A 17197-nucleotide genomic window follows, 5' to 3' on the forward strand; every position below is an offset into this window, starting at 1 on the left:
CTCAACCTTTTGAATCTGGGCAGAATTCCCGGAATCTACAGGAATGTAGAGCTGGGTGTCATCCGCATAGCAATGGAAACTAATTCCGAAGCCGCGGATAACGTCACCGAGGGGAAGCATATAAATTGCAAAAAGCAATGGACCAAGAACCGACCCTTGTGGTACGCCAAAGCGCAATTTACAATGCTTCGATTCTGCACCCTCATGAAGCACAAATTGGGTTCTATCTGTGAGGTACGATTCGAGCCAACCAAGAGCCGTACCCCCGATACCAACATAGTGTTCAAGACGGTGAAGAAGAGTGCTATGGTCAATCGTATCAAACGCAGCGCTCAGATCCAACATCACAAGCATTGTGCTTGTATTTTTATCCAAAGCAAGAAGGATGTCATTTACAACTCTTGTAATAGCAGTTTCAGTTGAGTGGAAATTCCTGAACCCCGACTGGAAAGGTTCGAAGAGATTATTCCTCGTCAAATAGTCAACAATTTGCTTTGCTACAATCCTTTCCTGTACCTTAGACAAGAAGGGCAGATTCGATATAGGCCGATAGTTCCTGACTCATTCAGGATCTAGGCCAGGCTTTTTGAGTAGCGGTTTTAACACCGCAGCCTTGAAATTGGAAGGAACAATTCCTGTTGAAAACGAAAGATTCAACAGGAGACCTTGACACTGGCAGACTCTCGGTGGTGGACGGTCACGGGGTAATTCCATCTAGGCTCAATTAATTAACATAGCAGAACAATACAACAAAAACATTCATTACTTTGCAGGACTAATTATTCTTTGAAGAGGGATTAATTTGGGGGACTCTCAAGAGAGCAATGCAGCGGATTAACTCAAGAGAACATTTTTAAAAACCTGGGGGTTTTGACTGACTTGACTAATTTAGCAAAGTTATGCAGGCTATTAAGGCCATTAAGATATCTTCAGAGAGATAAGTAAATTTCTATTGACTATTGACAACAAAGTCAACCCAAAAGACATGATTAGCCCTCTGGCTCATTTCCTGTGCTGTACCATCATTTAGGTTACTACAGTTCATATAGTGCATAACTGCCCCCACAGTATCTGACATCAGTAGACCCAATGCTTAATTAAACAAGACGTGTGGCTTAATGGAAGAGGATAATTAATCATTTATATAAGTGGACATGGTTAACATATTTGAACAGGGGGGAATAAAATAGCCCAGATATCTATGCAATGATTAATTGCCTAATTCTAATTAAATAAATGCTAAAATTAGCACCAGGGGCTAATTTGGCACAGGGATGTGCAGAAGGGAAATCAAGCCACGGGTCAAACAAGTACGTTAAGCAGCAAACAAATAACAAAAGAGTCAAGGACTTTCCCTTCCAGTGTATTTACTACTTATCTTATCAGTTTGGTTACTTGCCTCATGGAGATGTACCTGTAGAAACAATGATCAAACACAAATAAATAGTGCACACACACACACACACACACGCACACACACACACACACACACACACACACACACACACACACACACACACACACACACACACACACAGTTTAGCACCGCGCTAGTGAGCTAGCACGGTGCTAAACTAAAGTCTGGGGATACATTAGTGCACTCGTTCTCATCTTTTGATTCATTCCATGTTGCCTCTCAGATTTGGTATCTCCATGTAACCCCCCATGCCTCTCTTCGCTTTTCCAGTAAATCATGAGCATCTACCTGCATGGACGCCGCTTTGACCCTCACCCTGATGAACTTCGATGGAAGAACTATGCTCTGTTTTAATCTCCTCATTTCATCGCCGGTCATGCTGATTGTGTTTGAGGTTTGACTTTAATAGGCCAGCCCATGCTCAGTGAGAGAGAGAGAGAGAGAGAGAGAGAGAGAGAGAGAGAGAGAGAGAGAGAGAGAGAGAGAGAGAGAGAGAGAGAGAGAGAGAGAGAGAGAGAGAGAGAGAGAGAGAGAGAGAGAGAGAGAGAGAGAGAGAGAGAGAGAGAGAGAGAGAGAGAGAGAGAGAGAGAGAGAGAGAGAGAGAGAGATAATAATGATTGTCAATTGGGGTTTCTTAACCCTGCTGTAACCCTGATATCGCACAAGAGCCTTGCTGCAGCGATTGGTCTACCCAACAGCATGTCCTATGCTAATGGTTAACCCTTCAATCCATTCTTCCATCCACCGGGAAACATTTCCCCAGCCACCGGCCGCCACTGCTCACTGACTGAACATGGCAATGTGGATGGTTGATATTCTACACCAGAACTGTTAACGTCAACGCTATTGTTAAGCTGTATGTAGCAGATGCAGGTCAGCCCGTTAGCACGCTCAACCCCCCCCCCTCACACACACACACACACACACACACACACACACACACACACACACACACACACACACACACACACACACGGATACTGGTTTTAATCTGATTTATTCACATAGATTAGCTGTGGTTTAAGGTAAGCAAATAATGAGCTACGGCGTAGGATCTTCAACGTGGGCAGGGCGATCCATCACATCTCCATGGCTGTGTGTTCTCTCTGTTAGAGGATAACACACTACTATACACAGAGTTTATTAAGTAAGGCTTCCTCCTATCTTCTCTTGTTTTTATAAAATGTTTTTTTGCCCTCGTCACATTTACGCTTACTCTTCTTGATATTCTCTTTGTTTGCCTGTTTCCGCCCTTACTTATTCCTCCTGTGGTTCAGTACACTTTTATCACCGGAGGAGGTCATGGATGGACTACAGCGCTCCGTTGAGTTACCGCCTCAGGATGTCTCCCAGGTGGTCTGAACCTTCCTGACGCCATCGCCAGACAGCTTATGAAGCCATTTGTGTCTGAGGAGGAAGGATCCTGTATTTACAGCCGGGCTCTCTGTCTGTTCCCTGCTGGCCAATAGCCTTGCACCGGCCTCTAAATCTTGTGACACATGCCGGCTGGAAGGGCGGACGTCGCACCAAGCACCCAGACGGTGAGAGGGGACGTCTGAGTCAGGGGGTGTGATCGATAGAAACAGAATTTGCTGCCATTGTTTTTTCTTCCCTTCAGCAGAATTACAGATTCTCATAAAGAATCCTCACAATTAAAGTGGGCCGTGCGATGCTGTCCCGGGCAAAGGGAGCTGATTAGATTCAGACAGAATGAGGAGAGAGGGAGAGAGAGGAGAAGAAAGAGAGAGAGAGAATGGAGGAAAGTGGGTGATTAATTGACAAAGACAAAAACAAGAGATGTAACACTGGCGGGAATGGCAGGAAATGGAACGAGAGGAGTGGGAGCAGACGAAAGTAAGGAGATGCAAAAGAAAAAGCTAATTAGAGCAAGGGAGAGAGAGAATAAAATTGAGAATGAAAGCAAGAAAGGAGTGGATGTTCTTTGGCATGAGCTGTCTCTACTTGGTGGCTGGCTTTCTCGCTGAGGAGGGAATGCTTATGAGCATAATCGTATGCAGGCGGCCAGAGCTCCAGCCACAGTAAAGAGCTCTCTCTGAACACTCACCCTGGCTCTAATGCAGGGTCTGGGAGGTCCGGCACGTCTGCCAGTCCGTCCTGGAGGACAGAAGCCCAGTGAGGTCACTCTACCCAACCCATGACTGCCCAAGAGGCATGCCTCCATCCTCCCACCAGTTCACTCATTCATGGTTCACATCCAGGCTATGTATCATGACTCTTTGTTGTATGTTGAGTTCTGTCCATGTTGCAATTTAAGGTGTCTTGATAGAGAGATTTCCAATCCAAAGGGACTAAAGTAAAGGTAGATAAACAGCAAAAAACATATTTAGTAGGCTATATGTTGGTGCTGGTGGTTTTTCTGTTTCGTCTTGTTATACTTTTATAAATACTTCAATATTATAGATTCTTACAAGTTTTATTCTATTGAATATTTTACCTAATACAATTATTACCATAACTTAAATATTATTACGTAATCAGTTACAATAAATATTTTGAGTGGACTGAACGTATTGGGTTTTACAGTGTAGGTAGTGAAACTGTTAATGCTTGTATAAACCTAAAGCTTGATAGTATAGAGTATATAGTGGCCCCTCATATGGAAATGTAAGGATAGCATCAGGAGTCAATGACTTTCTAAAAAGATACACGACACCGACTGTTATTAGATGGCTGAACATCGCTGAAGAGGTAATAATAACGCGTTAGACTGATGAAAAGATGGCGAGGATAAGCCTTAATATCAAATTTTGCTCATAGCGTGAGGCAATATCCGCAAAAACAAAACCACAAAAGATCCATCAAATATCTTCGCACGCTTAAGGATAATGAAACTATTCACCTTTGGGAAACATGGTTGCGGGTGAAACAAGGACAACCACCATTTTGCGGAAACATTTGGGAAATCTTTCCAAACCTATTTAGCAATTACTTTACTACAAAAATTGTTATTCAAACCCAAACCTATTTTGAATGTCAAAAACAAGTCAAGTCGTGCTAATAATGCCAGGACAGTCTAAATCAGAGCGGTAGTTTTCCACCATCCCTCCAATGTAACCCATACATGGCCAAAACATCCCGTCCTCAACCCTGTGGATGAGGACGGGATGTCTCCAATCAGGGGAAAGCCTGTTGCTGCTCTAAGATCTCTAAAGAGGCTGTCTGTTCATCAGCAGCCATGCAGAAACCTCGCACCTTTCCATTATTGTCCATCATTACTAGATAGCTTGATATCCTGTTTTCAGGGTGAACTGAGAAGATCCTTGTATCTACAGTATGACACCGGGTTTAGCTTGTGTTTTGTATTACAAAATAGGAAGATTAATGAAGACTGACTGGTGAAGTGAAAGGGCAACCAGAACACCTGACATATTGTGCCGGGGGGATGTGTTGCCAAACCCCTTATGAGGGAAAACAGACAGAGGTTCCTCGCTGGACCAGTTTTTAACTCAAACGCTTGTGGTGGACATTTCCTTTATTAAATCTTTATTACTAAGCGCAGAGTTCACCCAAGTGGACCTGATGCATCAGCACTCACCTGTCACAGAAATCCAAACCTAGTACGGGACTTCACATAGGTTATGTGTCTGTGTGCTTTTGTACATGCAAAATAAGGACAATTATTTATTTATTTTCAAATATGTTTTTTTTCATGACGACCAATAAATTACGACAGTGTTACCCCTTATATTTTATTTGACAAAGACAACAGTGTGACCACTTATGTTTTTCTTCATGACGACCAATAAAAAACAACAGTGTTACCCCTTGTGTTTTTTTTCATGACGACCAATCAAAAACAACAGTGTTACCCCTTATGGTTTTTTTCATGACGACCAAAGAAAAATGAAAGTGTCACCCCTCATGTTTCATTTGATAAAAACGACAGTGTTACCCCTTATGTTTTTTTCATGACGACCGATGAAAAACGACAGCGTTACTCCTTATGTTTCATTTGATAAATACGACAGTGTTACCCCTCATGTTTCATTTGATTAAAACGACAGTGTTACCCCTTGTGTTTTTTTTCATGACGACCAAAGAAAAACAACAGTGTTACCCCCTATGTTTTATTTGATCAATATCGACAGGTTTACCCCTTATGTTTTTTTTCAGGACGGCCGATAAAAAACGACAGTGTTACCCCTTATGTTTTTTTCATGACGACCGATAAAAACAACAGTGTTCCCCCTTGTGTTTTTTTTCATGACGACCAATAAAAAAAACAACAGCGTTACCCCTTATGGTTTTTTTCATGACGACCGATATAAAATAACAGCGGTACCCCTGTAAACGTTTTTGCAGGGATCCGAACCTGAGCTGTTTGGAGTATTAACCTCTGAACTTTTTAATGAGTACACTCCACTGCACCACTGAGGCGATGAAAATTCACATTGATCAATCACCAATACAGAAGATATACATGACATTAAAATGTATGTGTGTTTTTCTATTATTTCCCTTATGTTTTTTTCATGACGACCGATAAAAACAACAGTGTTACCCCTTGTGTTTTTTTTCATGACGACCGATAAAAAACGACAGTGTTACCCCTTATGTTTTTTTTCATGACGACCAAAGAAAAACAACAGTGTTACCCCCTATGTTTTATTTGATCAATATCGACAGGTTTACCCCTTATGTTTTTTTTCAGGACGGCCGATAAAAAACAACAGTATTACCCCTTATGTTTTTTTCATGACGACCGATAAAAACGACAGTGTTACCCCCTATGTTTTATTTGATCAATATCGTCAGGTTTACCCCTTATTTTTTTTTTCAGGACGGCCGATAAAAAACGACAGTGTTACCCCTTATGTTTTTTTCATGACGACCGATAAAAACAACAGTGTTACCCCTTGTGATTTTTTTCATGACGACCAATAAGAAAAACAACAGCGTTACCCCTTATGGTTTTTTTCATGACCCCATCACCCCTTATGGTTTTTTTCATGACGACCGATAAAATACAACAGCGGTACCCCTGTCAACGTTTTTGCAGGGATTCGAACCTGAGCTGTTTGGAGTATTAACCTCTGAACTTTTCAAAGAGTACACTCCACTGCACCACTGAGGAGATGTAAATTCACATTGATCAATCAGCAATCAAGAAGATAAACATGACATTAAAATGTATGTGTTTTTCTATTATTTCCCTTATGTTTTGTTCATGACGACCGATAAAAACAACAGTGTTACCCCTTTTATCGACGACCGATAAAAAACGACAGTGTTACCCCTTATGTTTTTTTTCATGACGACCGATAAAAAACGACAATGTTACCCCTTATGTTTTTTTTGACAAAGACAACAGTGTTACCCCTTATGTTTTTCTTCATGACGACCAATAAAAAACAACAGTGTTACCCCTTGTGTTTTTTTTCATGACGACCAATCAAAAAACACAGTGTTACCCCTTATGGTTTTTTTCATGACGACCAAAGAACACTTTTTTAACACTGCCCTTTTTTTTATCAGTCGTCATGAAAAAACCATAAGGGAAATAATAGAAAAACACACAAACATTTTAATGTTATGTTTTTTTTCTTGACGACCAATAAAAAACAACAGTGTTACCCCTTATGTTTTTTTTCATGACGACCGATAAAAACGACAGTGTTACCCCTTGTGTTTTTTTTCATGACGACCAAAGAAAAACAACAGTGTTACCCCCTATGTTTTATTTGATCAATATCGACAGGTTTACCCCTTATGTTTTTTTTCAGGACGGCCGATAAAAAACAACAGTATTACCCCTTATGTTTTTTTCATGACGACCGATAAAAACGACAGTGTTACCCCCTATGTTTTATTTGATCAATATCGACAGGTTTACCCCTTATGTTTTTTTTCAGGACGGCCGATAAAAAACGACAGTGTTACCCCTTATGTTTTTTTCATGACGACCGATAAAAACAACAGTGTTACCCCTTGTGATTTTTTTCATGACGACCAATAAGAAAAACAACAGCGTTACCCCTTATGGTTTTTTTCATGACCCCATCACCCCTTATGGTTTTTTTCATGACGACCGATAAAATACAACAGCGGTACCCCTGTCAACGTTTTTGCAGGGATTCGAACCTGAACTGTTTGGAGTATTAACCTCTGAACTTTTCAAAGAGTACACTCCACTGCACCACTGAGGAGATGTAAATTCACATTGATCAATCAGCAATCAAGAAGATAAACATGACATTAAAATGTATGTGTTTTTCTATTATTTCCCTTATGTTTTGTTCATGACGACCGATAAAAACAACAGTGTTACCCCTTTTATCGACGACCGATAAAAAACGACAGTGTTACCCCTTATGTTTTTTTTCATGACGACCGATAAAAAACAACAGTATTACCCCTTATGTTTTTTTCATGACGACCGATAAAAACGACAGTGTTACCCCCTATGTTTTATTTGATCAATATCGACAGGTTTACCCCTTATTTTTTTTTTCAGGACGGCCGATAAAAAACGACAGTGTTACCCCTTATGTTTTTTTCATGACGACCGATAAAAACAACAGTGTTACCCCTTGTGATTTTTTTCATGACGACCAATAAGAAAAACAACAGCGTTACCCCTTATGGTTTTTTTCATGACCCCATCACCCCTTATGGTTTTTTTCATGACGACCGATAAAATACAACAGCGGTACCCCTGTCAACGTTTTTGCAGGGATTCGAACCTGAGCTGTTTGGAGTATTAACCTCTGCACTTTTCAAAGAGTACACTCCACTGCACCACTGAGGAGATGTAAATTCACATTGATCAATCAGCAATGAAGAAGATAAACATGACATTAAAATGTATGTGTTTTTCTATTATTTCCCTTATGTTTTGTTCATGACGACCGATAAAAACAACAGTGTTACCCCTTTTATCGACGACCGATAAAAAACGACAGTGTTACCCCTTATGTTTTTTTTCATGACGACCGATAAAAAACGACAATGTTACCCCTTATGTTTTTTTTGACAAAGACAACAGTGTTACCCCTTATGTTTTTCTTCATGACGACCAATAAAAAACAACAGTGTTACCCCTTGTGTTTTTTTTCATGACGACCAATCAAAAAACACAGTGTTACCCCTTATGGTTTTTTTCATGACGACCAAAGAACACTTTTTTAACACTGCCCTTTTTTTTATCAGTCGTCATGAAAAAACCATAAGGGAAATAATAGAAAAACACACAAACATTTTAATGTTATGTTTTTTTTCTTGACGACCAATAAAAAACAACAGTGTTACCCCTTATGTTTTTTTTCATGACGACCGATAAAAACGACAGTGTTACCCCTTGTGTTTTTTTTCATGACGACCAAAGAAAAACAACAGTGTTACCCCCTATGTTTTATTTGATCAATATCGACAGGTTTACCCCTTATGTTTTTTTTCAGGACGGCCGATAAAAACGACAGTGTTACCCCCTATGTTTTATTTGATCAATATCGACAGGTTTACCCCTTATGTTTTTTTTCAGGACGGCCGATAAAAAACGACAGTGTTAGCCCTTATGTTTTTTTCATGACGACCGATAAAAACAACAGTGTTACCCCTTGTGATTTTTTTCATGACGACCAATAAGAAAAACAACAGCGTTACCCCTTATGGTTTTTTTCATGACCCCATCACCCCTTATGGTTTTTTTCATGACGACCGATAAAATACAACAGCGGTACCCCTGTCAACGTTTTTGCAGGGATTCGAACCTGAGCTGTTTGGAGTATTAACCTCTGAACTTTTCAAAGAGTACACTCCACTGCACCACTGAGGAGATGTAAATTCACATTGATCAATCAGCAATGAAGAAGATAAACATGACATTAAAATGTATGTGTTTTTCTATTATTTCCCTTATGTTTTGTTCATGACGACCGATAAAAACAACAGTGTTACCCCTTTTATCGACGACCGATAAAAAACGACAGTGTTACCCCTTATGTTTTTTTTCATGACGACCGATAAAAAACGACAATGTTACCCCTTATGTTTTTTTTGAACATAAAAGACAACAGTGTTACCCCTTATGTTTTTCTTCATGACGACCAATAAAAAACAACAGTGTTACCCCTTGTGTTTTTTTTCATGACGACCAATCAAAAAACACAGTGTTACCCCTTATGGTTTTTTTCATGACGACCAAAGAACACTTTTTTAACACTGCCCTTTTTTTTATCAGTCGTCATGAAAAAACCATAAGGGAAATAATAGAAAAACACACAAACATTTTAATGTTATGTTTTTTTTCTTGACGACCAATAAAAAACAACAGTGTTACCCCTTATGTTTTTTTTCATGACGACCGATAAAAACGACAGTGTTACCCCTTGTGTTTTTTTTCATGACGACCAAAGAAAAACAACAGTGTTACCCCCTATGTTTTATTTGATCAATATCGACAGGATTACCCCTTATGTTTTTTTCATGACGACCGATAAAAACGACAGTGTTACCCCCTATGTTTTATTTGATCAATATCGACAGGTTTACCCCTTATGTTTTTTTTCAGGACGGCCGATAAAAAACGACAGTGTTACCCCTTATGTTTTTTTCATGACGACCGATAAAAACAACAGTGTTACCCCTTGTGATTTTTTTCATGACGACCAATAAGAAAAACAACAGCGTTACCCCTTATGGTTTTTTTCATGACCCCATCACCCCTTATGGTTTTTTTCATGACGACCGATAAAATACAACAGCGGTACCCCTGTCAACGTTTTTGCAGGGATTCGAACCTGAGCTGTTTGGAGTATTAACCTCTGAACTTTTCAAAGAGTACACTCCACAGCACCACTGAGGAGATGTAAATTCACATTGATCAATCAGCAATGAAGAAGATATACATGACATTAAAATGTATGTGTTTTTCTATTATTTCCCTTATGTTTTTTTCATGACGGCCGATAAAAACAACAGTGTTACCCCTTTTATCGACGACCGATAAAAAACGACAGTGTTACCCCTTATGTTTTTTTTCATGACGACCGATAAAAAACGACAATGTTACCCCTTATGTTTTTTTTGACAAAGACAACAGTGTTACCCCTTATGTTTTTCTTCATGACGACCAATAAAAAACAACAGTGTTACCCCTTGTGTTTTTTTTCATGACGACCAATCAAAAAACACAGTGTTACCCCTTATGGTTTTTTTCATGACAACCAAAGAACACTTTTTTAACACTGCCCTTTTTTTATCAGTCGTCATGAAAAAACCATAAGGGAAATAATAGAAAAACACACATACATTTTAATGTTATGTTTTTTTTCTTGACGACCAATAAAAAACAACAGTGTTACCCCTTATGTTTTTTTTCATGACGACTGATAAAAACGACAGTGTTACCCCTTGTGTTTTTTTTCATGACGACCAAAGAAAAACAACAGTGTTACTCCCTATGTTTTATTTGATCAATATCGACAGGTTTACCCCTTATGTTTTTTTTCAGGACGGCCGATAAAAAACGATAGTGTTACCCCTCATGTTTTTTTCATGACGACCGATAAAAACGACAGTGTTACCCCTTGTGTTTTTTTTCATGACGACCAAAGAAAAACAACAGTGTTACCCCCTATGTTTTATTTGATCAATATCGACAGGTTTACCCCCTATGTTTTTTTTCAGGACGGCCGATAAAAAACGACAGTGTTACCCCTTATGTTTTTTTCATGACGACCGATAAAAACAACAGTGTTACCCCTTATGTTTTTTTCATGACGACCGATAAAAAACTACAGTGTTACCCCTTGTGTTTTTTTTCATGACGACCAATAAAAAACAACAGCGTTACCCCTTATGTTTTTTTTCATGACGACCAATAAAAAACGTAAGTGTTACCCCCTTTTTTTTTTTCATGACGACCAATAAAAAACAACAGTGTTACCCCTTATGGTTTTTTTCATGACGACCAAAGAAAAACAACAGTGTCACCCCTCATGTTTCATTTGATAAAAACGACAGTGTTACCCCCTATGTTTTATTCGATAGATTTCGACAGTGTTACCCCTTATGGATTTTTCATGACGACAGATAAAAAACGACAGTGTTACCCTTTACGTTTCATTTGATAAAAACGACAGTGTTACCCCTTATGGTTTTTTCATGACGACTGATAAAAAACGACAGTGTTACCCCTTATATTTTATTTGACAAAGACAACAGTGTTACCCCTTTTTTTTTTTATTCATGAAGACCAATCAAAAACAACAGTGTTACCCCTTATGTTTTTTTTCATGACGACCAAAGAAAAATGACAGTGTCACCCCTCATGTTTCATTTGATAAAAACGACAGTGTTACCCCTTATGTTTTTTTCATGACGACCGATAAAAAACCACAGTGTCACCCCTCATGTTTCATTTGATAAAAACGACAGTGTTACCGCTCATGTTTCATTTGATTAAAACTACAGTGTTACCCCTTATGTTTCATTTGATTAAAACGACAGTGTGTGAAAAACAATAGTGTTACCCCCTATGTTTTATTTGATAAATATCGACAGTGTTACCCCTTTTGTTTTTTTCATGACGACCAATAAAAAACAACAGTGTCATAGATCGCTACCTAGCAGAGAGTTGTAAGCACTTTCCACCCTTTTCAGTGGAGGAATTGGACTCCCCAAGCAATGTTATACTTAAAAGGAGCAAGTAAGTTACATATTAATTTAGTCTTTCGGCCTGTAGCATAAAAACAAAATGAAGCAACTGTCCCATATTTCTAACTGCATTTGAAGTAGACATTGAGACTCACAAAAAATGGACGCTATAGGACAGTGATCATGATTTGTCTCAATATCAGAATAACAACAATGGGTCAAATAGCAATGGCTGGTGGAATGGCCATGAAGTAGGTCTGTATATGCAGTGTAAGCTTGTCCAGGCCCTGCAAGTCAGGATGTAGGCTATGAATCTGAATGAAAAGTAGGTAAATAGGTAGTGGCCATCCCCAAAAGGCACCAGAATACAGGAAATCAAATCTATTAAATGTCTGTTACTGTGCCCCACCAACATGTTTGATCGCCAGCCGCCACTGAGAATGACCAATGGAAATAATTCTCTGCACAATTTGAATTGTGTTTAAATATGGTACAGTGGTCATTTGTTTAGCCAATTCATGTTAAACAATGAGGGTTTTGATTGACCCGAGGGAGAGGGGGCCTTTGATCGAGCGTTTGTTGTTTTTGTTATCATTGCTTTGTTGGCCTAATCTGAGGGGAAATCTATGCCATAAACAGACATTTTATAGGCCTTTATTACACTGGTCTTCTCAATGCCGTGGAACGCTCCGTTCACTTGCAAGGGTAGCAGTCCGATAACTTGTCAACCCCAGCGTCTTCGGTTGCTAAGCGACGTCAACGTCTTAAGGTGCGGCCACACCAGGCGCGTATCTCGCGTAATTTTTACGCGAGATACGCGCGTAAAATGTTGCTTGACCATTTTGTGTCAAAAATGGTTGCATACGCGCCATACGCGCCTACGTCACTCGCCTAGATGAGTCCATGTCCATGCAAGTGAACGGAGCGTTCCCTCTTCGTCATAACTATCAAACCAAACATCCTTCACATTCACCGAGCGAACATTACGAAAGTAAAATGCACATTTCTCGCTAAAAATGTTTCCGTAAACACATTTAATGGCGTAACTATGTTACTATTTCCACCCAGAATAAAGATAGTTGTCGGCCGTGGCTGCGCTGGAGTCCGAGGTAGGAAACCCAAACGCCGCCGTGTTTTGGTGATAGAGTTTAGATCGGGTTAGATTAAATAATCTCGGATATAAATAACAATAATCGGGTTAAATAACTTCACATGGTGTGTCTGGTGTGTTTCCAGCATTCGTAGTGTTGATCAGCAGATATATAGTCCGCCAAGACGTTGAGGTTGCTTAGTAACCAGAGACTCTGTCCATGCAAGTGAACGGAGCGTTCCCTCTTCGTCATAATCAAACCAAACATCCTTCACATTCACAGAGCAAACATTATGAAAGTAAAATGCACATTTCTCGCTAGAAATGTTTCCATAAAAGCATTTAATGGCGTAACTATGTTACTATTTCCACACAGAATAAAGAAAGATGTCGGCCGTATGCTTCTGTCCAAGCTCACTACTCTCTGCCAGTGACGTCGGGTCAAGCTCAACGCTGATTGGGCAACACGGCTAATCGCCATGCGTATGAGCGTAAAAAGTTCAATTTTTCGAACTCTTGAAATGTACGCGATATACGCGCGTATAGCGCGTAAATATACGCGCGTATAGCGCGTAAATATACGCGCCTCATACGCGCGTAAAATGTTGCTTATACGCGTATTACGCGTGAAACGCGTAATACGCGCGTAAACCAATGGTTCCCTATGGAAAAAATGGCGATTTCATACGCGAAGTACGCGTCTGGTGTGGCCGCACCTTTATAGCAGACTATTTCACTGCTGATCAACACTACGAATGCTGGTAACGAATAAATTGTAAAAAGACACACCATTTGAAGTAATTTGCCAAATAAGATTTGAAAAGCTTTGGAAGTTTATTTACAACACTATTTACATGGTTTCGGAGTAGTACACTTTGAAAATGTAATACAGTTCAGCGAGAAAGGCGACGAAGAATAAGAAGGGGGCGTTCCAGTCTGCGTAAACGGGAACTCCCACCACACGAGAACGCCCATTTGTGTCTGCAGTGGGATGATGTTGGAGCGATGAGGGGCCCCCAAGCGGAGCTGCGACTTCAGCATTGTTCACCAGCGGTGGGTATCCATCATCTGCGACATGCCCGAGACGTTGCGCGTACCGAGCTGAACATCCACACGCGTATACGCCCGCGCAGTGCACCCCGCACGCATGAAGGAAGCGGCCCATGTGTGCGAATCAGTTGGCAGGCTAGTAACTCATCAGCTAAAACAGGCCTCCTCACCCAAGGCTGGGGTGATCCATCCTGCTCTGTTGTGAGAGTACAACAGATAAGCTGAAAATCACAACGCACTCTTTTTCAGGGAGGAAAAAACCTGATTCTCGGGTTCCACGTGAGATTGTGTCATCCCACGTGCAGTAATAAGAGACGCTGCAGTGATCTTACGTTTACATTTGAAGCACATAAAGGCAATTACCCGGAAGGTATCTGTTCCCGGGCAGACTCGTGGTAGACGCGCGGTGAGCAGATCGTGTGTGCTGTGATTGAAAGGCGGAGGTTCCCTGAGGGAAAAAATGTACATATTGATTTGACAGTTTCAATTTGCTGCTCTATGAATACTCCGATTACGATAAATGGGACATTACGTCTGAGGAGCAGGGCGTGGAGCGGGGATATTACAATTCAATGCCATGGACCAGAAACAACACTGATGTAATAAATGACCATCGCTCGAACTGCTTTAACGGCATCTTGCAAGAATTGATTACGAAAAACGGATTAGGCAAATAGACAGGTAATGTAGTTTGTGTAATTAGATAGTGACACACGTCTGACATTCACTTGCCCGGGAGTCACCCAATGTATGAATAGAGCACAGCCACAATCTCTGCTCTGGTTTCATAGCATTACATTTAATAGAATGAAACCCTGACTACTCTGCAACAGAAACACAAACAGTGGTGAGAGACTCGGATAGGCTGCATCATCAATGACTTGATTTACATTTCAATTATTAATTTAAATAACTTCCAGGTCAGCAATGTTCAGCACAGCCATTTAGACTGATAATATTGCACACAGTTTACACATTTCCACAGCTTTGAGGTAAATTATGGTATGAATGCCCAGTTAACAGTCCCCAAGCGAGAGAGGGGTTATTTAGCCTTCATGTCGGAAATAAAAAGGGCTTTTGTACTTTTGACACAAGAAAATAGTTTGAATTGAGAGTCAAATCGACCTATTAAAAATAATCATGAACAATGAAGAAAAGTGAGTTCAAGTGGTAGTACTTGACTGCTTAGCATTCATTATATCTTCACGGCTTTTTTGATAATGTATCGGTTCTAGCATTTTACATTGATTTCCTAGAAAAAACTAAAATGCTGTATAATTAAATATTTGAAAGTTTTGCAATTAAATTAATACAATTTGGGCAGCAACAAATTTGTCAAAGTACATTGCATTTGCATGGGATGGATTATTATAATAATATTATTAAGTATAGCAGAGTTCATGAAGCAAGTGTTTTCATAAGTGGTTACTCATTAGTGAAATTTCAAGTGTTCCACTTCTGCTCTGGGAAACCAACGGTAAAAATAATCTCAGAGTAAGAATCATTCCCAAAGGAAATCATTTGGAAACGGGAAGACCTGAATCAATCGAGAATGAACTTTAAATAGAAATTGCCCTTTAATGAAACGCCAAATCTTTCTCCTGATGTGTTAGGCATGTGTGGAATTATTCCCATCATATACATTTCTTAAAGGTCTCTTCAAATAAGAAAATCAGGTGTCATCTTTATTACTTTTTATAATAAATATAGACTTATCTGAAGACTCCAATCACCTCAAATCCTACAAACAAATTTGTTGTACAAAATAATGAGGCCAGCAGCACTGCATTAGCGTCATACTATAGGCCCTCCACACACACACAAACAGACCCAGATAATCACCGAATGGCAGTCATCATCCCATTTGACAACAACATAGCAGACATGTATGACATAAATCCCAGTGGAAATGAACCAAACGTCATGGATTCCAAACCCATTTGTTTCAACAAAAATATCCGAAGTCAATCGAGAAGAACAAAAATGACTATAATTACGTTCCAAACTTAACTGACAAGCGGACAGGGCGGACAGCCGAGGACGTTCAAGTAGACCAGTCGGTGATATAGTGCCCCCTTGTGGCCGTCCGCAGAACAACTGGTATGCGAACGCGGAAGTAACCCTCCTCTCCCTAGGTCTGCCTCGCAGCCTTCAGGAGCATAAGGGAGAAAGGAGGTCTCTGGCTGCCTGCCAGCGTAGGAGCCTGGCGAGCAGATAATGCCTCGCAGCAGGTCGCTCGGCACCTCCGTCGGCAGCGAGGCGCCCACCATCCCCGACCGTCTTTCTAACTTCTACCTCTTTGAAGTGTGAGTGTGGGGCTCTTATCAGCCAGCCCCAGGGGACCCCCTGAGTCTTCATCCCCGTCCCTGGGTAAGCAGTTGGGCTTGTGTGGCTGTGCAGTGCGTCTGTGTGTGTGTGTGTGTGTGCGTTAAGGCGTGTGTGCGTCCTCCATCTCAGAGGATCTGCTCCGTGCTGGAGGCGGAGATGTCCAGCAGTCTCCAGGCGGCGTACGGGTTGAGCTCCTCCTGGTCCCGACACAGAGCCCACACGTACATGATCCTCTGCACCTTGTCCTGCCACGCCGACAGAGAGCACAACAACGAGGTCAGCGACGGGACCAGAAGAACGAGAGCCGAGGAATAACGAGAGGCTGCATCCGAGCCCTGCGTCAGCGGACTCAAAAAGGGACAGCTGTCATTTTATCTCCAGACATTAGGAAACCGTCCATTAATCCCAGGGGAAGGTTGCATCGACCGTTAATCTGTGGCGAGGGCACTCTGAGCGCCAGGCAGGCATCCAGCTGGAGCGTGCCGCTCAGTGAAAACTTTGGCCAATCAAAACAGCCGGAGTGTGCCAGCGCCGCCTCGCTGAGATATCGCCGCTGTCATTGAGGAGCCCTCCGTTTAACATTAGCGTGCTTTGCAGGATTTATGTTTTTTTAAATAGAGACAGACCTACAGTCTAGCTAATACGTGTTCTTCCTTGGGATTACTTAATCAAGGCAGATGTGCTCACGTCTGGCA

General features: G+C 40.8%; 1 protein-coding gene across 1 annotated transcript in view; it reads right to left on the reverse strand.

Moving 5' to 3' along the window:
* Window positions 1-15732: 15732 nt before the first annotated feature.
* Window positions 15733-17197, reverse strand: part of LOC132469741 (mitochondrial import inner membrane translocase subunit TIM44-like) — a 7850-nt gene continuing 6385 nt past the window's right edge. The window contains exon 13 of the mRNA XM_060067751.1: window positions 15733-16747. Within this exon, the coding sequence (XP_059923734.1) occupies window positions 16628-16747 (120 nt within the window). The 3' untranslated portion in view covers window positions 15733-16627. The remainder of the gene's footprint in view (window positions 16748-17197) is intronic.

Source organism: Gadus macrocephalus, chromosome 12 (genome assembly GCF_031168955.1).
Source record: "Gadus macrocephalus chromosome 12, ASM3116895v1".
NCBI classification, from domain to species: domain Eukaryota; kingdom Metazoa; phylum Chordata; class Actinopteri; order Gadiformes; family Gadidae; genus Gadus; species Gadus macrocephalus.